The following is a 15794-nucleotide window of genomic DNA, read 5'->3' on the forward strand; positions in this document are numbered from 1 at the left end:
AGTCACCTGCATGTCTGTGTCTCAGTATAAATGTGATCATAGTCACCTGCATGTCTGTGTCTCAGTATAAATGTGATAATACTCATATACATGTCTGTCTCAGTATAAATGTGATCCTAGTCACCTGCATGTCTGTGTCTCAGTATAAATGTGATAATACTCATTTACATGTTTGTGTCTCAGTATAAATGTGATAATACTCATATACATGTCTGTGTCTCAGTATAAATGTGATCCTAGTCACCTGCATGTCTGTGTCTCAGTATAAATGTGATCCTAGTCACCTGCATGTTTGTGTCTCAGTATAAATGTGATAATACTCATATACATGTCTGTCTCAGTATAAATGTGATCCTAGTCACCTGCATGTCTGTGTCTCAGTATAAATGTGATAATACTCATCTACATGTCTGTGTCTCAGTATAAATGTGATAATACTCATCTACATGTCTGTGTCTCAGTATAAATATGATAATACTCATCTACATGTCTGTGTCTCAGTATAAATGTGATAATACTCATCTACATGTTTGTGTCTCGGTATAAATGTGATAATACTCATCTACATGTTTGTGTCTCAGTATAAATGTGATAATACTCATATACGTGTCTGTCTCAGTATAAATGTGATCATAGTCACCTGCATGTCTGTGTCTCAGTATAAATATGATAATACTCATCTACGTACGTGTGTTTCAGTTTAAATGTGACGATAGTCGCACACGTGTGTGTGTCGTATAAATTAGATAACAATCATCTACATGTGTGTGTCTCAGTATAAATGTGATGATAGTCGTACACTTGTGTCGTACACTTGTGTGTGTGTGTCAGTATAAATGTGATCATAGTCATGTGCACGTGTGTATATCAGTATAAATGTGATAATACTCATATACTTATGTGTGCGTCTCAGTATAAATGTGATAGTACTCATGTACATGTGTGTGTCAGCATAAATGTGAAAATAGCCACGCACAAGTGTATGTCGCAGTATAAATGTGATAATAGTTATGAAAATGTGTCCCTGTATAAACGTGAAGATGGCCGTGTACATTTGTGTCTCAGGATCTGGTTTACCCTTCTCAATTGTATTGAGATGTTAAGCATATACATTCAATCTCGCTTTCAAACATATAAGACCAGGGTAGAATAGGCCTTCAGGGTAGAATAGGCCTTCAGGGTAGAATAGGCCTTCAGTGACACATGCTTGCCACACAAGGCGTCTTTGCTTGTCGTAAAAGGCGACTAACGGGATCGGGTAGTCAGACTCGCTGACTTTCTTGACATGTTATCGGTTCCAAATGGCGCACATTGAATCTCATGTTGTTGATCACTGAATTGTCTGGTCCAGACTCGATTATTTACAGACCGCCGCCAAGTACCTGGGATATTGCTGAGTGCGGCGTAAAACTACACTCACTCACTCCAACTCATTACATACAAATAAACCCTCCTTTTGAGTAGACATGGACACTCTTATTTACCCACAACCAACACAGTCTCAACCATAAAAAAGGACGATAAAACTATTCTTGTGGGATTAATCACACAAATACATGTAACAGGCAATACACAAATTTTGCAGAGTCCTAACTGATAATCATAATCAAAGGCAAATAATTAAAATGATTAAAATAAGTCACTGTGAAACGATATTTAAAACACATACAGTGGATTCTGAAAATGGCAGGGATTGGCCGACAAACAATAATTTTCAACCCCAAAATGAAATATGTAATCTGCTTCGTCAGACATCTACAATTTACAGGTTAAAATCTTTGACATGTGAACTAACCTTCCTGCAGATACAACAGGTGCCAGTATTCTCACATATTGCAGGTGTTGTCATGTGGACAGTAGATTCAACCTGCACATTGTCCTATATGCACCTCAAGTCTGTCTTATCATACCTGTGCCATAGGTGTTTTAATGCATGTGGGACCCGTTAAGGTCGGGGATGGAATATTGGCCTTAATTAACCCAAGCTTGTCGTAAGAGGCGGCTAACGGTGGTCAGGCTCACTGACATGGTTACATGTCATTGGATCCCACTGACGCAGATCGATGCTCATGCGCCATACAGCTGGAATATTGCTGAGTGCGGCGTAAAACTAAACTCACTGAATCGTCCAAACATAAACGTACAAACATTTGAGAGTTTTAACAGGTTCACATTTCCCACCCAGATACCCCACCCCTATTTACCCGACCCGATAGCCCGTTACAACACTAACTGCGAGTTACATTCGAGACAATAGTATCCACACAACATGGAGTTTTTTCACTGTCACGTTGAACCTGATAGCTGGATAATATTGAATAAGGTAGGAGAATACTGTGCGGTTCTTCTTTTCCGAGTCTATTTGCAGCGTATGTCTGCGTTCCTGAGTCTTCTACCACGATTAACTGTTTGCAGCATATGTCCACACAAATGGTACCTTGAGAGTTTTCAGTGGAAGTTTTGTCCACAATGTCAAACACAATACAAAATTTTAGTTGTGAATAGAACAACAAATCAAAAACATGTTCAAATAACTCTTCAATTGATTGGTCACGTGATCAATTGTGCCGGTAATGTGATGGATACCCGGATAAACTTTTTACCCACCTGTCCCGGGTATTTAGATTACCAGTCCCAGCCGTGAAATCCTCCTAAATGTACCAATGATATACCCGCCTCGTGTGCTCCTTGTCGTCTGCTCTGTGCAGTGTGGAGAGACACAAACTCTCCACCACCGTTTGACAAGACGTCGACCAACAGTCAACTTCCCTTTTTGTCAAGTTTGATCGATGCTCATACTGTTGATCAGTGGACTGTCTGGTCCAGTCTCGCATATTTATAGATCGCTTGGACTGCTGATACAAGATATTGTTGTTTCGCTATCGGAGATTCACAGAAACAACATGCTATTTGATTTGTTTTTTAAGGCTGCCCTCAAGGATATTCCTTCACAATGACTGCAAATACTGAGTCTAGACCAGACAGTCCAGTGATTGACATCATGAGCATCCATTTGTGCTGCAAAGCAACAAAACAATGTATCAACTCTACGGAGCCAGACCAACCATCGCTTGGATGGGTTTGTGAAGATAATTCTAACCTAGATTGACAAAGATGGTCAGTCCATCTCACTGTAAGCATCTTCTAATCGGCTGAAATAGATAAAAGGGAGACAATTCAAGTTGGCATCGCTCAGTTTCCAGTCAGTGAGATTTTCCCAAGGCAGGGTTCTAGGGGCAGCAGGTCCCTGGTCAGATCCAAGACAACCTTAAAGCAATGGGATCCAGGAGGGTGGAAATGTGCGAGCTGCCATTGTGTGGTTGTTAGAGCATGGTTTGGATAAGAATGTGTAATTCTCTCACCAAATGTGTGACAGGTGGCAGGTATGCAGTGTAGCACTGTAGACTCATGGGTATGGTGTCGACAAACCTGGTACTTCATCCTGGCATGGCAAAGGGAGGTAGCGCTGAACAGTAAATCCATGCTCTCCACATTCGGCCAACCTGAAGCACTACTTGTCTGTCATACAGACCCTGAAACAAACGTATCCAAGAATGCCCATGCAAGTCTAGATTACCATAGTTTCAGGCAATTAATTCCCTTGGCTCCTTTTCATCATATTTCATTATCATAATTTAGGAAATTTTCATAAAATATATTCATTTCAGAGACCAGAGGTCATCTTCAGCAACACTTCACACTGAATGTTCTGCTTATTTTGCAAAATTTGGTTTACAGCCCACTGTAGTATATTTCACAACTCTTCGGCAGGTTCAGAAACTTGAACATGAGAGAAAGTGTCTAGCTCAACGTATCAAAATGCATTCTGAAATGACCCCTGTTTTGTTTTCAAGAGTGGACTGATTTTGGAGGCCATATCTTTATCCAACACATGTTTACTATTTACTTTTTGTCATTTGAATCAAACAATGTTTCCACCAGCAGCCATGCAAAAGTATTGGCAAAAAAGGTAGAAAGTTCTTGTAATTACACAACAAAAAGGCCAATAAAACTGTAAAACTAAGTCATACAGATTTATTGACACAAAATACATATATTCACTGAGTGCTAAAAACACTAGGATTTCTCCTCAGTTTTGTTCCCAGCATTGAGATCTTTCAACGTTGCCAGGAGATAGTCTCTCCTCGCTGACAGCGGCATGTGAGGACTTCGCCAGGTATGTATCGTATTTCCGTACGCTGTGTATATCTTTGGTCCTTCCTCCTTCATCAGGGACCGCAGAGCCATGTTCCGCTGCAGAAGCTGGCTGTAGTACTCAATTCCCCCCTCCACATAATCCCTCCCCAGCGATGCGGTTCGCCTCTCAATCTTTCTATCCGTGTAATTATTATACGTGTCCAGACCTAGAAAGTACAAGGTCATGCCGATACAGCCAATGAAACTGTAGGCCACCACTCGGGCAGGTAATGGTGCCTTCTTGCTGAAATTTGTCATTTTGTTAAACAAAAAACCTGCACAATACGTAAGTGAAAAGAATCCTGAGACAAGAATGGCTTGTGTGTGAACATGGTAGGTGTTGACGGATATCACTTCTCGGGCGATGGCGAAACGTTTCGCCTTTTCACTGAAAATCAACGATTCGAGCAGCGAGGCTCCTGAGTCTGAATACCAGTCAATGGCTTCATTTTTCAGGGTAATTTTCTTTCTTTCAATCTCACTAGTTGACTTGTATGTGAAGTTGTTGGGAATACCAATGATGGCACCATCTTTGGTACTGGTAGAACCCTTGCTCAGAAGGTTCTGTCCATATACTGTGAAGAATCGGACACTAGCTTCGGAAATAGGATCCAAGTTCAGCTTGTCCAGAATCTGAAAATACACAGGAACTATCAATGTACACTGATACTTTACAGTACAGTTTCTTGCTATTGAACTCAAATGTCATCACAATCAAGGTCTCTCTCACACAAGAAACACATTCATGAACCAGTCACTCCATCCTCAATATCTCCAGGGGAAACATTTGGATAAACCTACACTATACCCTGAATGCATCTACGGCTCAGCCCGATAATTCTGTTCCTTCCCTTGGCTGGCTTTTTATCCAATCAGGTGTCCTCGCTTTTAAGTTGAGCAACTCACTTATGCTTTTTATATTATCTGCCCAGTTAAACTTGGCAACATAAGTCATGCAGAGGAACTCTGAAAGTGGTTACAAGCAGTTGCATATATTTTCGGAACTGACAATTTGTCTATATGATTTCTTCCAAATCTGAGTCACACAGCGAACAAACTTTCATGGCTGGAAACCCTATCTTTGTTGACACTGGCAAGCTTGTTTGTATTGGCGGCTTAGCTGATTGGCTACTGTGAGAATGCAGAGCCAGCCAAGGGAGGTAATAAATTATAGATGCATCCAGGGTATAGTGTAGATTTAACGGAACATAGGATGCAGTCACTTGGACCTGCTGACTACCAGGCATCATACAGATGACATCCTAGTGGAAACGTTGAACTTGAAAGACACTCTGAATGTTCCTGAGGGCAGACATTAAGAGTGAGTGAGTGAGTGAGTGAGTGAGTGAGTGAGTGAGTGAGTGAGTGAGTGAGTGAGTGAGTTTAGTTTTACGTTGCACTCAGCAATATTCCAGCTATGTGGTGGCAGTCAGCTATCAGGTTCAACATACCTCATGAAAGACTCTGAGTATTACCATAACTGAATTTAAAATAACACAAAACCATATTGTGTGGATACTATTGCCTCGAATGTCACTTGCAATTAGTGTTGAACGGGCAGTTGGGTCGGGTAAATAGGGATGGGATACACGGGTGGGAAATGTGAACCTGTTAAAACTCTCAAATGTTTGTACAATTCTGTTTGAGTGAATCAGTGAGTTTAGCTTTACGCCACAGTCAGCAATATTCCAGCTGTATGGCGGTGGTCTGTAAATAATTGAGTCTGGACCAGACAATCCAGCGATCAACAGCATGAGCATCAATCTGGAACCGATGACATGTGTCAACCACGTCCGTAAGCCTGACGACCTGATCCCATTAGTCGCCTCTTACCACCTTCAGTCGCCTCTTTGTCGCCTAGCATAGCAAGCATGGATTGCTGAAGGTCTATTTTACCCCAGGATCTCTTCTGGGTTGATGTACCCTCGATGTTTGCTTATGTTGTTAATTACTACCATGAAGTCTAAATGTGCATTCCCACTGGGCTACATGGAAAATGTTACTCACTTGTAAGTGGGGTGCATTGATAATAATATTACAGAGCTCAGTCAATCAGAAAAGAACATTTATATGTGAAGCAAGAAAATATAAGTTGTTCACTGGTCATGAGAGGGACATGGTTTGATGTTGTTATCTTACCATACGCCACAAACTTAATTTTGAATTGTTCGAAGCACAGGTACAAAATTTCTTTGTAGTCATCACTAGATTTTACAGACAAGAACAATAGATTTAGAGCTATCTCCATCAATTTGCATTCACAAAACATTGGTAATTTCCTTACATCAATGTTATTTGAGATAAAGAATTACTACCATAAAGTACCAAGAGAGTTCGGCATTCCCAGGGGGTACATTGAAAATGTGACCTGCTTCAAAGTAGGGTACATTTGAAATAAAAGTGCTCAGCCAATCAGAAAGTGACGTTTATGTGTGAGGGGAAATAGATCAATTTCACTTGTCTGCATTACACATTACACATAGAAAGCAAGATTTATGGATGTCAGCTTTTGTATTGAGAATACCAGAACATTTCTGAGTGTGTGCTTGTTTGTACATCAGGTGACTGGTAAGGAATATGAAGGGGTGTATCTACATTCAATCAGGTACTACAAAGAAACATTATTCACAATAAAGAAGTTGGCATCGACAAATCTTGCTTTTCTTATGCATTCAACATCCGAATATCCTTCAAAGATATATTATGAACAACACTGGTTGGTTGTGAAACGTTTATGATCTGTGAGGAAAATGGCTTCTGAGGTGTCTCTTCTGCCCAAAGACTGGCATCCTCGATATCTCCAGGGTATACGTTCCGGTAAGTCTCCAAGATACCCTGGATGCATCTACAAATGCCCAATAAATTTATTACCTCCCTTGGCCAGCTTTTTATCCAATCAGGTGTGTATGCTTGAAAGTTGAACAAACCAATCACAACTCACTTTCACTTCTTAAATTATCTAACCGACTGAACTTGACCAATCCGTTTGTCTGCATGATTTTCCCCAAATCTGAGTCACACTGCAAACAAACCTTCACATCTATGACTGCTATCTTTGTTGACACTGGCAACAGCTGATTAGCTGATTGGCTACTGTGACAATGAGTAACCAACCAACAGTGGTAATAAATGATCAGGCTGAACGATAGACGCATCCAGGGTTTAGTGTACGTTTATCGAAATGTAGGATGCAGTCACTTGGACCTGCTGACTACCAGGCTTCGTACACATGACACCCTAGTGGAGCCAATGATGGACATTTTGAATAAGGAGACTCATTGCAATGTATACCCTGGAGATATGGAGCATGAAAGACTGGCTGATATCCCATATCAATCAGAGGAATTTCAAATAGTTAACCAGCTTATAACATAGCTGGCTACATTATAAAAACAATTAATGAGGTTGCATACACAATATCAAAATGTCACGAAATTGCTAAATTTGGTAGCATTTTGTAGAAAGTTGTGTTCCAAATCTAACCACTAGCAAGTCACCACGGTATTTTTTGACAAGTGGTGCTCTCTCCTGGTACCGTCTGTAAAAAGCGTAATGTCGATAAAAGTTTTCATGTTTACTTTCATTATTAAATTTTTCATAGAGATATTTCAATACTGATATAAAAAACGCAGCACAAAATCAGTTTTCAAGGCACTATGCAGGATTTGACATGTAACTTAACTTCTTAAAATACAGGAATTTAAAAAAAAAATATTGATTCATCAATGAAAAGAAGATTTGTATAATAACAAAATATTTTCATAAATTGACCTTTTATGGAGATAAATCTTGCCCATTCTACCTCAGGATATATATCCTGAAATATGATTAGAAGCAGTATAAAGTAACTGTATAACAATAACACATGCTCCTACTGTCACATCCCATGCGTATGTGTACAAACCATGGTATCCAATCTCTTTAATTAAACACCAACAGTTCATTTCATATTTCCTTTTATTACTCATGAGGAACAGAAAGACAAAAACAAAACCATGCAGTTAAATACTGGTGGAACGGTCAACCTTGTCTTGACTGTCAATCCCTATCGTTAACGTCAACACTCCACTCCTCGTTGATTTATCTACATGTGTGTCAGACATTGCACTGACTACAGCCAGAGGATATGTAACAGCAATATATCCAACATGACATCTCAGAGCACATACAGGATTAAGTTTCAAATGTATGGCTGGCAGAATATTTCTTGTGTTGTACATATGTGTAGTACTAAATAACAATGTTAATTAAGTGGACCGATCTATAATATCAATGAACAAATTGTGCACAAATCACAAAAAATTAGAATCTGACAATCTACAGTCTAAGCATTCATGACCAAAGTGATATTCTGGGACAACGCGAATAACAATTCGTGCCCCTCTGGAAGGATTTCATATTGGCACATGAACATCAGAACTACTTGAAACAGGAACGATAACCTTATTCCTGTTTGATTCCAACGGTGCTTAACATCCCCAGATCACTATGTAATCATACACTGTGTTGCTGTTTATGTTTTTCAAGAATCTAACCACCTTGATGCAACTAAAAGGAGAGAAACTAATTATCATCAGATGTTTCCATTATATTTCCAGTCATATTTCTGCAAAGGTTTTAATAATCACAAATATGACTCTTTTGTTAAAAAAAACAAAAAACAAAACCCAGCTACCAGTACATTACATCCCAAAGTAGAAACTCAAAAATGACTTTCAAATATTTCTCAAACTAAACATTTGTGTAGCCTTGCTGTCATCATTCTGCAAGCTGTAATCTGTTCAATGCAAATGACGAAAGCGTGGCATCCGAGATCGAAAAACCTGTTCATTCACGACTGTCAAGTACCCCACCACCCTTGGGGATTTTACGGGACGCTTTAATTACCCTGTTCGCACCCAGTCGAGGTGGTTCCCCGATGATTGAATTAATTAGGGCGAAGCGCTTCAGTAAGTACTGCGGAGCGCACCGTCTCGCGAACAAGAGACGATAGGCCGTCTCGCGTACTGGTCATACTCCAAGTGGAATTTTAAATCAATTCGCTGAAAAATATATGAAAGCCCACACAGAAATCAGACTAAAATATTCCCAGGGATGTAAAATATGTTAACGATGAAAGCTGACTAGTTACATACAGTATTATTGTTTTGAAATTTGTAGTGACTAATCATTATATTTCTTAAAATCGTTGGAAGCACACATACAATCATTCCAACAGGCCCACAAGCTTATCAGAAATACATGCAGTTGGACAAGTGGGAGCTGATAGGTCAATAAACACATGTGTGTGTATTAGAAACTCGCTAACAACCACATGGTTCTTAAAAACTTCACATTACACAGAACAATTCTGTTAGTTATGATCTTAGTTCTTTCAATACCATGATACATATTTTTCATGATTTTTTTAAAATTACCATAATGCAATAAATGATTTAAGCAGTCAGGTTGTAAATAATCGAGTCTGGACCAGACAATCCAGTGATCAACAACATCAATCTGGGCAATTGGGAACCGATGACATGTGTCTACCAAGTCAGAGAGCCTGACCACCCGATCCCGTTAGTCGCATCTTACGGCAAGCATAGTCACCTTTTATGGCAATCATGGGTTGCTGAAGGCCTATTCTACCCCGGGACCTTCACAGGTTATGCTTCTTGGAGGTTAGGGAAAGGGGCAAGTGGTGACTCACAAACGCAGTCTGAGCTGACATTAGAAGACCTCTAGACTAACCCTCCACCCAGTCTAAGGATAGAAGACATGCCAGTACTGAACATATGGCCGCAAGAGCCCAGGACAAGTCAGTTTTCATTTTGGGCAATCAAATAATGGTTACTTGTTTGAGGACTGCTAGATAATTTCCACTTATGGTTTCAAACTACAAATAATCTTGGGTTTCATTTCATATCTGCTCATAATGACACTATTAAATTTTGCAATAACATGATTGGTGTCCATGAGCAAGAGTGATGTGAAGCTCGGACAAAGTGACTGTCTGGGGGTAGACAGAGTTGGGGATGTTTATGAATGTAAACACCCTGGATGAGAGATCTCCATTTCAGTTCACTAATTGAGGACAATCTGACAATCTACAGTCTAAGCATTCATGACCAAAGTGATATTCTGGGACAACGCGAATAACAATTCGTGCCCCTCTGGAAGGATTTCATATTGGCACGTGAACATCAGAACTACTTGAAACAGGAACGATAACCTTATTCCTGTTTGATTCCAACGGTGCTTAACATCCCCAGATCACTATGTAATCATACACTGTGTTGCTGTTTATGTTTTTCAAGAATCTAACCACCTTGATGCAACTAAAAGGAGAGAAACTAATTATCATCAGATGTTTCCATTATATTTCCAGTCATATTTCTGCAAAGGTTTTAATAATCACAAATATGACTCTTTTGTTAAAAACAAAACAAAACAAAACCCAGCTACCAGTACATTACATCCCAAAGTAGAAACTCAAAAATGACTTTCAAATATTTCTCAAACTAAACATTTGTGTAGCCTTGCTGTCATCATTCTGCAAGCTGTAATCTGTTCAATGCAAATGACGAAAGCGTGGCATCCGAGATCGAAAAACCTGTTCATTCACGACTGTCAAGTACCCCACCACCCTTGGGGATTTTACGGGACGCTTTAATTACCCTGTTCGCACCCAGTCAAGGTGGTTCCACGATGATTGAATTAATTAGGGGGAAGCGCTTCAGTAAGTACTGCGGAGCGCACCGTCTCGCGAACAAGAGACGATAGGCCGTCTCGCATACTGGTCATACTCCAAGTGGAATTTTAAATCAATTCGCTGAAAAATATATGAAAGCCCACACAGAAATCAGACTAAAATATTCCCAGGGATGTAAAATATGTTAACGATGAAAGCTGACTAGTTACATACAGTATTATTGTTTTGAAATTTGTAGTGACTAATCATTATATTTCTTAAAATCGTTGGAAGCACACATACAATCATTCCAACAGGCCCACAAGCTTATCAGAAATACATGCAGTTGGACAAGTGGGAGCTGATAGGTCAATAAACACATGTGTGTGTATTAGAAACTCGCTAACAACCACATGGTTCTTAAAAACTTCACATTACACAGAACAATTCTGTTAGTTATGATCTTAGTTCTTTCAATACCATGATACATATTTTTCATGATTTTTTTAAAATTACCATAATGCAATAAATGATTTAAGCAGTCAGGTTGTAAATAATCGAGTCTGGACCAGACAATCCAGTGATCAACAACATCAATCTGGGCAATTGGGAACCGATGACATGTGTCTACCAAGTCAGAGAGCCTGACCACCCGATCCCGTTAGTCGCATCTTACGGCAAGCATAGTCACCTTTTATGGCAATCATGGGTTGCTGAAGGCCTATTCTACCCCGGGACCTTCACAGGTTATGCTTCTTGGAGGTTAGGGAAAGGGGCAAGTGGTGACTCACAAACGCAGTCTGAGCTGACATTAGAAGACCTCTAGACTAACCCTCCACCCAGTCTAAGGATAGAAGACATGCCAGTACTGAACATATGGCCGCAAGAGCCCAGGACAAGTCAGTTTTCATTTTGGGCAATCAAATAATGGTTACTTGTTTGAGGACTGCTAGATAATTTCCACTTATGGTTTCAAACTACAAATAATCTTGGGTTTCATTTCATATCTGCTCATAATGACACTATTAAATTTTGCAATAACATGATTGGTGTCCATGAGCAAGAGTGATGTGAAGCTCGGACAAAGTGACTGTCTGGGGGTAGACAGAGTTGGGGATGTTTATGAATGTAAACACCCTGGATGAGAGATCTCCATTTCAGTTCACTAATTGAGGACAATCTGACAATCTACAGTCTAAGCATTCATGACCAAAGTGATATTCTGGGACAACGCGAATAACAATTCGTGCCCCTCTGGAAGGATTTCATATTGGCACGTGAACATCAGAACTACTTGAAACAGGAACGATAACCTTATTCCTGTTTGATTCCAACGGTGCTTAACATCCCCAGATCACTATGTAATCATACACTGTGTTGCTGTTTATGTTTTTCAAGAATCTAACCACCTTGATGCAACTAAAAGGAGAGAAACTAATTATCATCAGATGTTTCCATTATATTTCCAGTCATATTTCTGCAAAGGTTTTAATAATCACAAATATGACTCTTTTGTTAAAAACAAAACAAAACAAAACCCAGCTACCAGTACATTACATCCCAAAGTAGAAACTCAAAAATGACTTTCAAATATTTCTCAAACTAAACATTTGTGTAGCCTTGCTGTCATCATTCTGCAAGCTGTAATCTGTTCAATGCAAATGACGAAAGCGTGGCATCCGAGATCGAAAAACCTGTTCATTCACGACTGTCAAGTACCCCACCACCCTTGGGGATTTTACGGGACGCTTTAATTACCCTGTTCGCACCCAGTCAAGGTGGTTCCACGATGATTGAATTAATTAGGGGGAAGCGCTTCAGTAAGTACTGCGGAGCGCACCGTCTCGCGAACAAGAGACGATAGGCCGTCTCGCGTACTGGTCATACTCCAAGTGGAATTTTAAATCAATTCGCTGAAAAATATATGAAAGCCCACACAGAAATCAGACTAAAATATTCCCAGGGATGTAAAATATGTTAACGATGAAAGCTGACTAGTTACATACAGTATTATTGTTTTGAAATTTGTAGTGACTAATAATTATATTTCTTAAAATCGTTGGAAGCACACATACAATCATTCCAACAGGCCCACAAGCTTATCAGAAATACATGCAGTTGGACAAGTGGGAGCTGATAGGTCAATAAACACATGTGTGTGTATTAGAAACTCGCTAACAACCACATGGTTCTTAAAAACTTCACATTACACAGAACAATTCTGTTAGTTATGATCTTAGTTCTTTCAATACCATGATACATATTTTTCATGATTTTTTTAAAATTACCATAATGCAATAAATGATTTAAGCAGTCAGGTTGTAAATAATCGAGTCTGGACCAGACAATCCAGTGATCAACAACATCAATCTGGGCAATTGGGAACCGATGACATGTGTCTACCAAGTCAGAGAGCCTGACCACCCGATCCCGTTAGTCGCATCTTACGGCAAGCATAGTCACCTTTTATGGCAAGCATGGGTTGCTGAAGGCCTATTCTACCCCGGGACCTTCACAGGTTATGCTTCTTGGAGGTTAGGGAAAGGGGCAAGTGGTGACTCACAAACGCAGTCTGAGCTGACATTAGAAGACCTCTAGACTAACCCTCCACCCAGAGATCTCCATTTCAGTTCACTAATTGAGGACAAGTTAATTTCAGGTTTCTTCAATTTGTTGGATGATATCTTTTCAATTCAATTCAAACACACAGCAATACTCCTGCAGTCTGAAAGTTTTCAACCCAGTCCTGGAGCCTAACCACCAAGGATTACTGGCGCATGAGCGAGTGAGTGGGTATGGTTTAACGAGATCCTTATCAATATTCCAGTAATACCACCAGAAATGGGCTTGATTGTGGGCAATCCAACCCGTGTCTTCTGCTGGACAAGCCAACGCTTTAACCACTAGACTACTTGACCACCCCTGTAGGCTAGTGCCAGGGTGTGCTTGTACAAACCTCTTGTCCGATTCTCTTTGAGTCTGCATCAAGAGGCACTGGAAGCCCGTCCTTGTAGAGCTGCACCGCTTCCATGTAGCGCCGGATCCCCCACACCTGGGGATACACTTTCCCCACATACAGCACTGCCGCCCCAACTGCAGCTAGGTACTGCATGTTCCTCCTGATGCCGGCCATCAACGCCATTCTGTACAACAAAGAATCACACTCTGACCATTGCAAAACCTGATATCATTCTTCATAATACTTATCAACTTTGATTACATAAAACATGATCCATAGACATAATTACCCACGTTGCATATCTTCAAAGCCATTGCAATCTATATCATATGTTTAGGCAGGGGTTCAAAATATCTTGAAAAGCCACTTGCCACAGGGCAAGTGACTTCAGGAAAGTAACTAGTCCTGACTAATTTTCCACTTGCCCTGATTTAATGACACCATGCTTGATGTTCATGTTTATTGGCATGGCAGGTCAAGGTAGAGGTCATCAATGGTAAACAAGCACAATACAAACCTGTTTGTGATGAATAAATGTACATAAACTGGCTAGCTATTCCCCAAATGTTTGTAGCCCTATGAAGTTCTTAAGTCCATTCTTAACACATTGGCTAAGACCAAAGTTAAGAATTCTTAAGGCTATGAAAATTTCGAGAATAAGGGCCCAGATTATGCCGATAAGGTACAAGTGTCTCCGAAACAATGGTGATTAGCGGACCTACAGGTGCCAAATTGTTTGCATGAACTGTGAAATATACATGAAAATAGGTGAGTTACCACTGCTAATTCTGAGCATGGAATTTGGCTGAAAATCTGGAAATCAAGATTTTTCTCGCATCCGAAGGCCCAAGATCCAAAACTACTGTACCAACTTTTGTGCTGTATGTCTCATGTTGTAGGTAAATTTATTAGCTTGAAATGTGTGTATACATTGTTGAATTCACCCTGCAATGAACTTGGTGTGTTGACCTTGTTACATCGCTTTCCTTTCATATAGTGTTGATTGTCACAGTACATACCTTGCTGGCACTTTTTAGCGCTATAAGCCCTGTGCATAGGGAAAGGGGGATGAATTGTAAAAATATTCTGAAAAGAAGATACATTTACGTGAGATTGGGTGAGGGATTCTAAAGGAATGCCAAAAGAGTGTTGTGAATAAATAATGATTGTTATGTAACTTCATTATGAACACATCTTTCGTAAGTTCTCAATAACTATAAGTGATCTTATATTAATCCTTTTCTTCATCTGTACATAATAGTACGGCCAATAGTACAGGCGCCATGCACATTCAAATCGTTGTACAACTTCTCCACATTTTACTTCCTAACGTCACTGTAACTGACACAAGTCAATGAAGTACCATGTCACTGGATGACTGCTAAATTGAAGGACAAAATGTCAATTAAGGCATTTCCAACTAATCAAGATCTGTTAAAATTCGTTCCATTATATGTACCTTAACTCCTGTGTTTCAGCAGAAACCACACGTGCACTGTAGCACGTTAACCCTTCTTTCGGTTAATTTCGGTTAACTCCTCTTACGTAGATATTGTTCAAGAACGTCTTCTGAAATGTTATTTCCATGAGCTTCGCCTGGGCGCCGCCATTATAACCTTTTACAGGTCACTTCCTGTCGGTGCTCTTCCGTATTTGGAAAGTTCCGTCATATTCCGACTTCCTTCGTAAACATTGGATTGTTCTACTTACCATAGCACTTATTACATATGACAAGTGAGACAGGAGACTGTCTGTTGAATTTGGTAATTTGTGTATCATATTTTGAGTGTTATGCAATGTTTCCTAGACCCATAGAAATAGAATACAGTATACCTAAGACACAGAAAGTAAATGTTTCCTTTTGACCTTTTCGTAATGATCATGGAGTTGATAAACTCGAAACACATTATAATTATTTTTCTTTAATTCACTTACCCAAGACATTTAGTTAGTAAATAGTCCGGC

At 39.8% G+C, this 15794-nt stretch overlaps 1 protein-coding gene across 3 annotated transcripts; it reads right to left on the bottom strand.

Annotated features, from left to right (window-relative positions):
• Positions 1-4021: 4021 nt before the first annotated feature.
• Positions 4022-15464, bottom strand: LOC137255865 (transmembrane protein 177-like). Of its 3 annotated transcripts, XM_067793443.1 has the most exons (4): positions 15289-15445; positions 14849-14915; positions 13827-14013; positions 4022-4830 (listed from the first exon to the last, which is right to left on the bottom strand). In XM_067793443.1, the coding sequence occupies exons 3-4, from the start codon at positions 14010-14012 to the stop codon at positions 4078-4080; spliced, it is 939 nt and encodes a 312-aa protein (XP_067649544.1). In that variant the 5' UTR covers position 14013; positions 14849-14915; positions 15289-15445; the 3' UTR covers positions 4022-4077. The 3 variants fall into 3 exon arrangements, with proteins under 3 accessions (XP_067649544.1, XP_067649543.1, XP_067649545.1); XM_067793442.1 differs by lacking the exon at positions 14849-14915 and having other exon boundaries at positions 15289-15464; XM_067793444.1 differs by lacking the exon at positions 14849-14915 and having other exon boundaries at positions 15375-15440.
• Between the last annotated feature and the right edge of the window lie 330 nt (positions 15465-15794).

The sequence above is a fragment of the Haliotis asinina genome, chromosome 11 (assembly GCF_037392515.1).
Source record: "Haliotis asinina isolate JCU_RB_2024 chromosome 11, JCU_Hal_asi_v2, whole genome shotgun sequence".
In the NCBI taxonomy this organism is placed as follows: domain Eukaryota; kingdom Metazoa; phylum Mollusca; class Gastropoda; order Lepetellida; family Haliotidae; genus Haliotis; species Haliotis asinina.

Bases quoted from the DNA above. Each gene is read 5' to 3' on its own strand.
- LOC137255865 (XM_067793442.1), bottom strand. From the start codon at position 14,012: ATGGCGTTGATGGCCGGCATCAGGAGGAACATGCAGTACCTAGCTGCA. The intron at 4,831-13,826 runs GTTTGTACAAGC...GTGTATTTTCAG, and splicing joins CAAAGAGAATCGGACAAGAG to ATTCTGGACAAGCTGAACTT.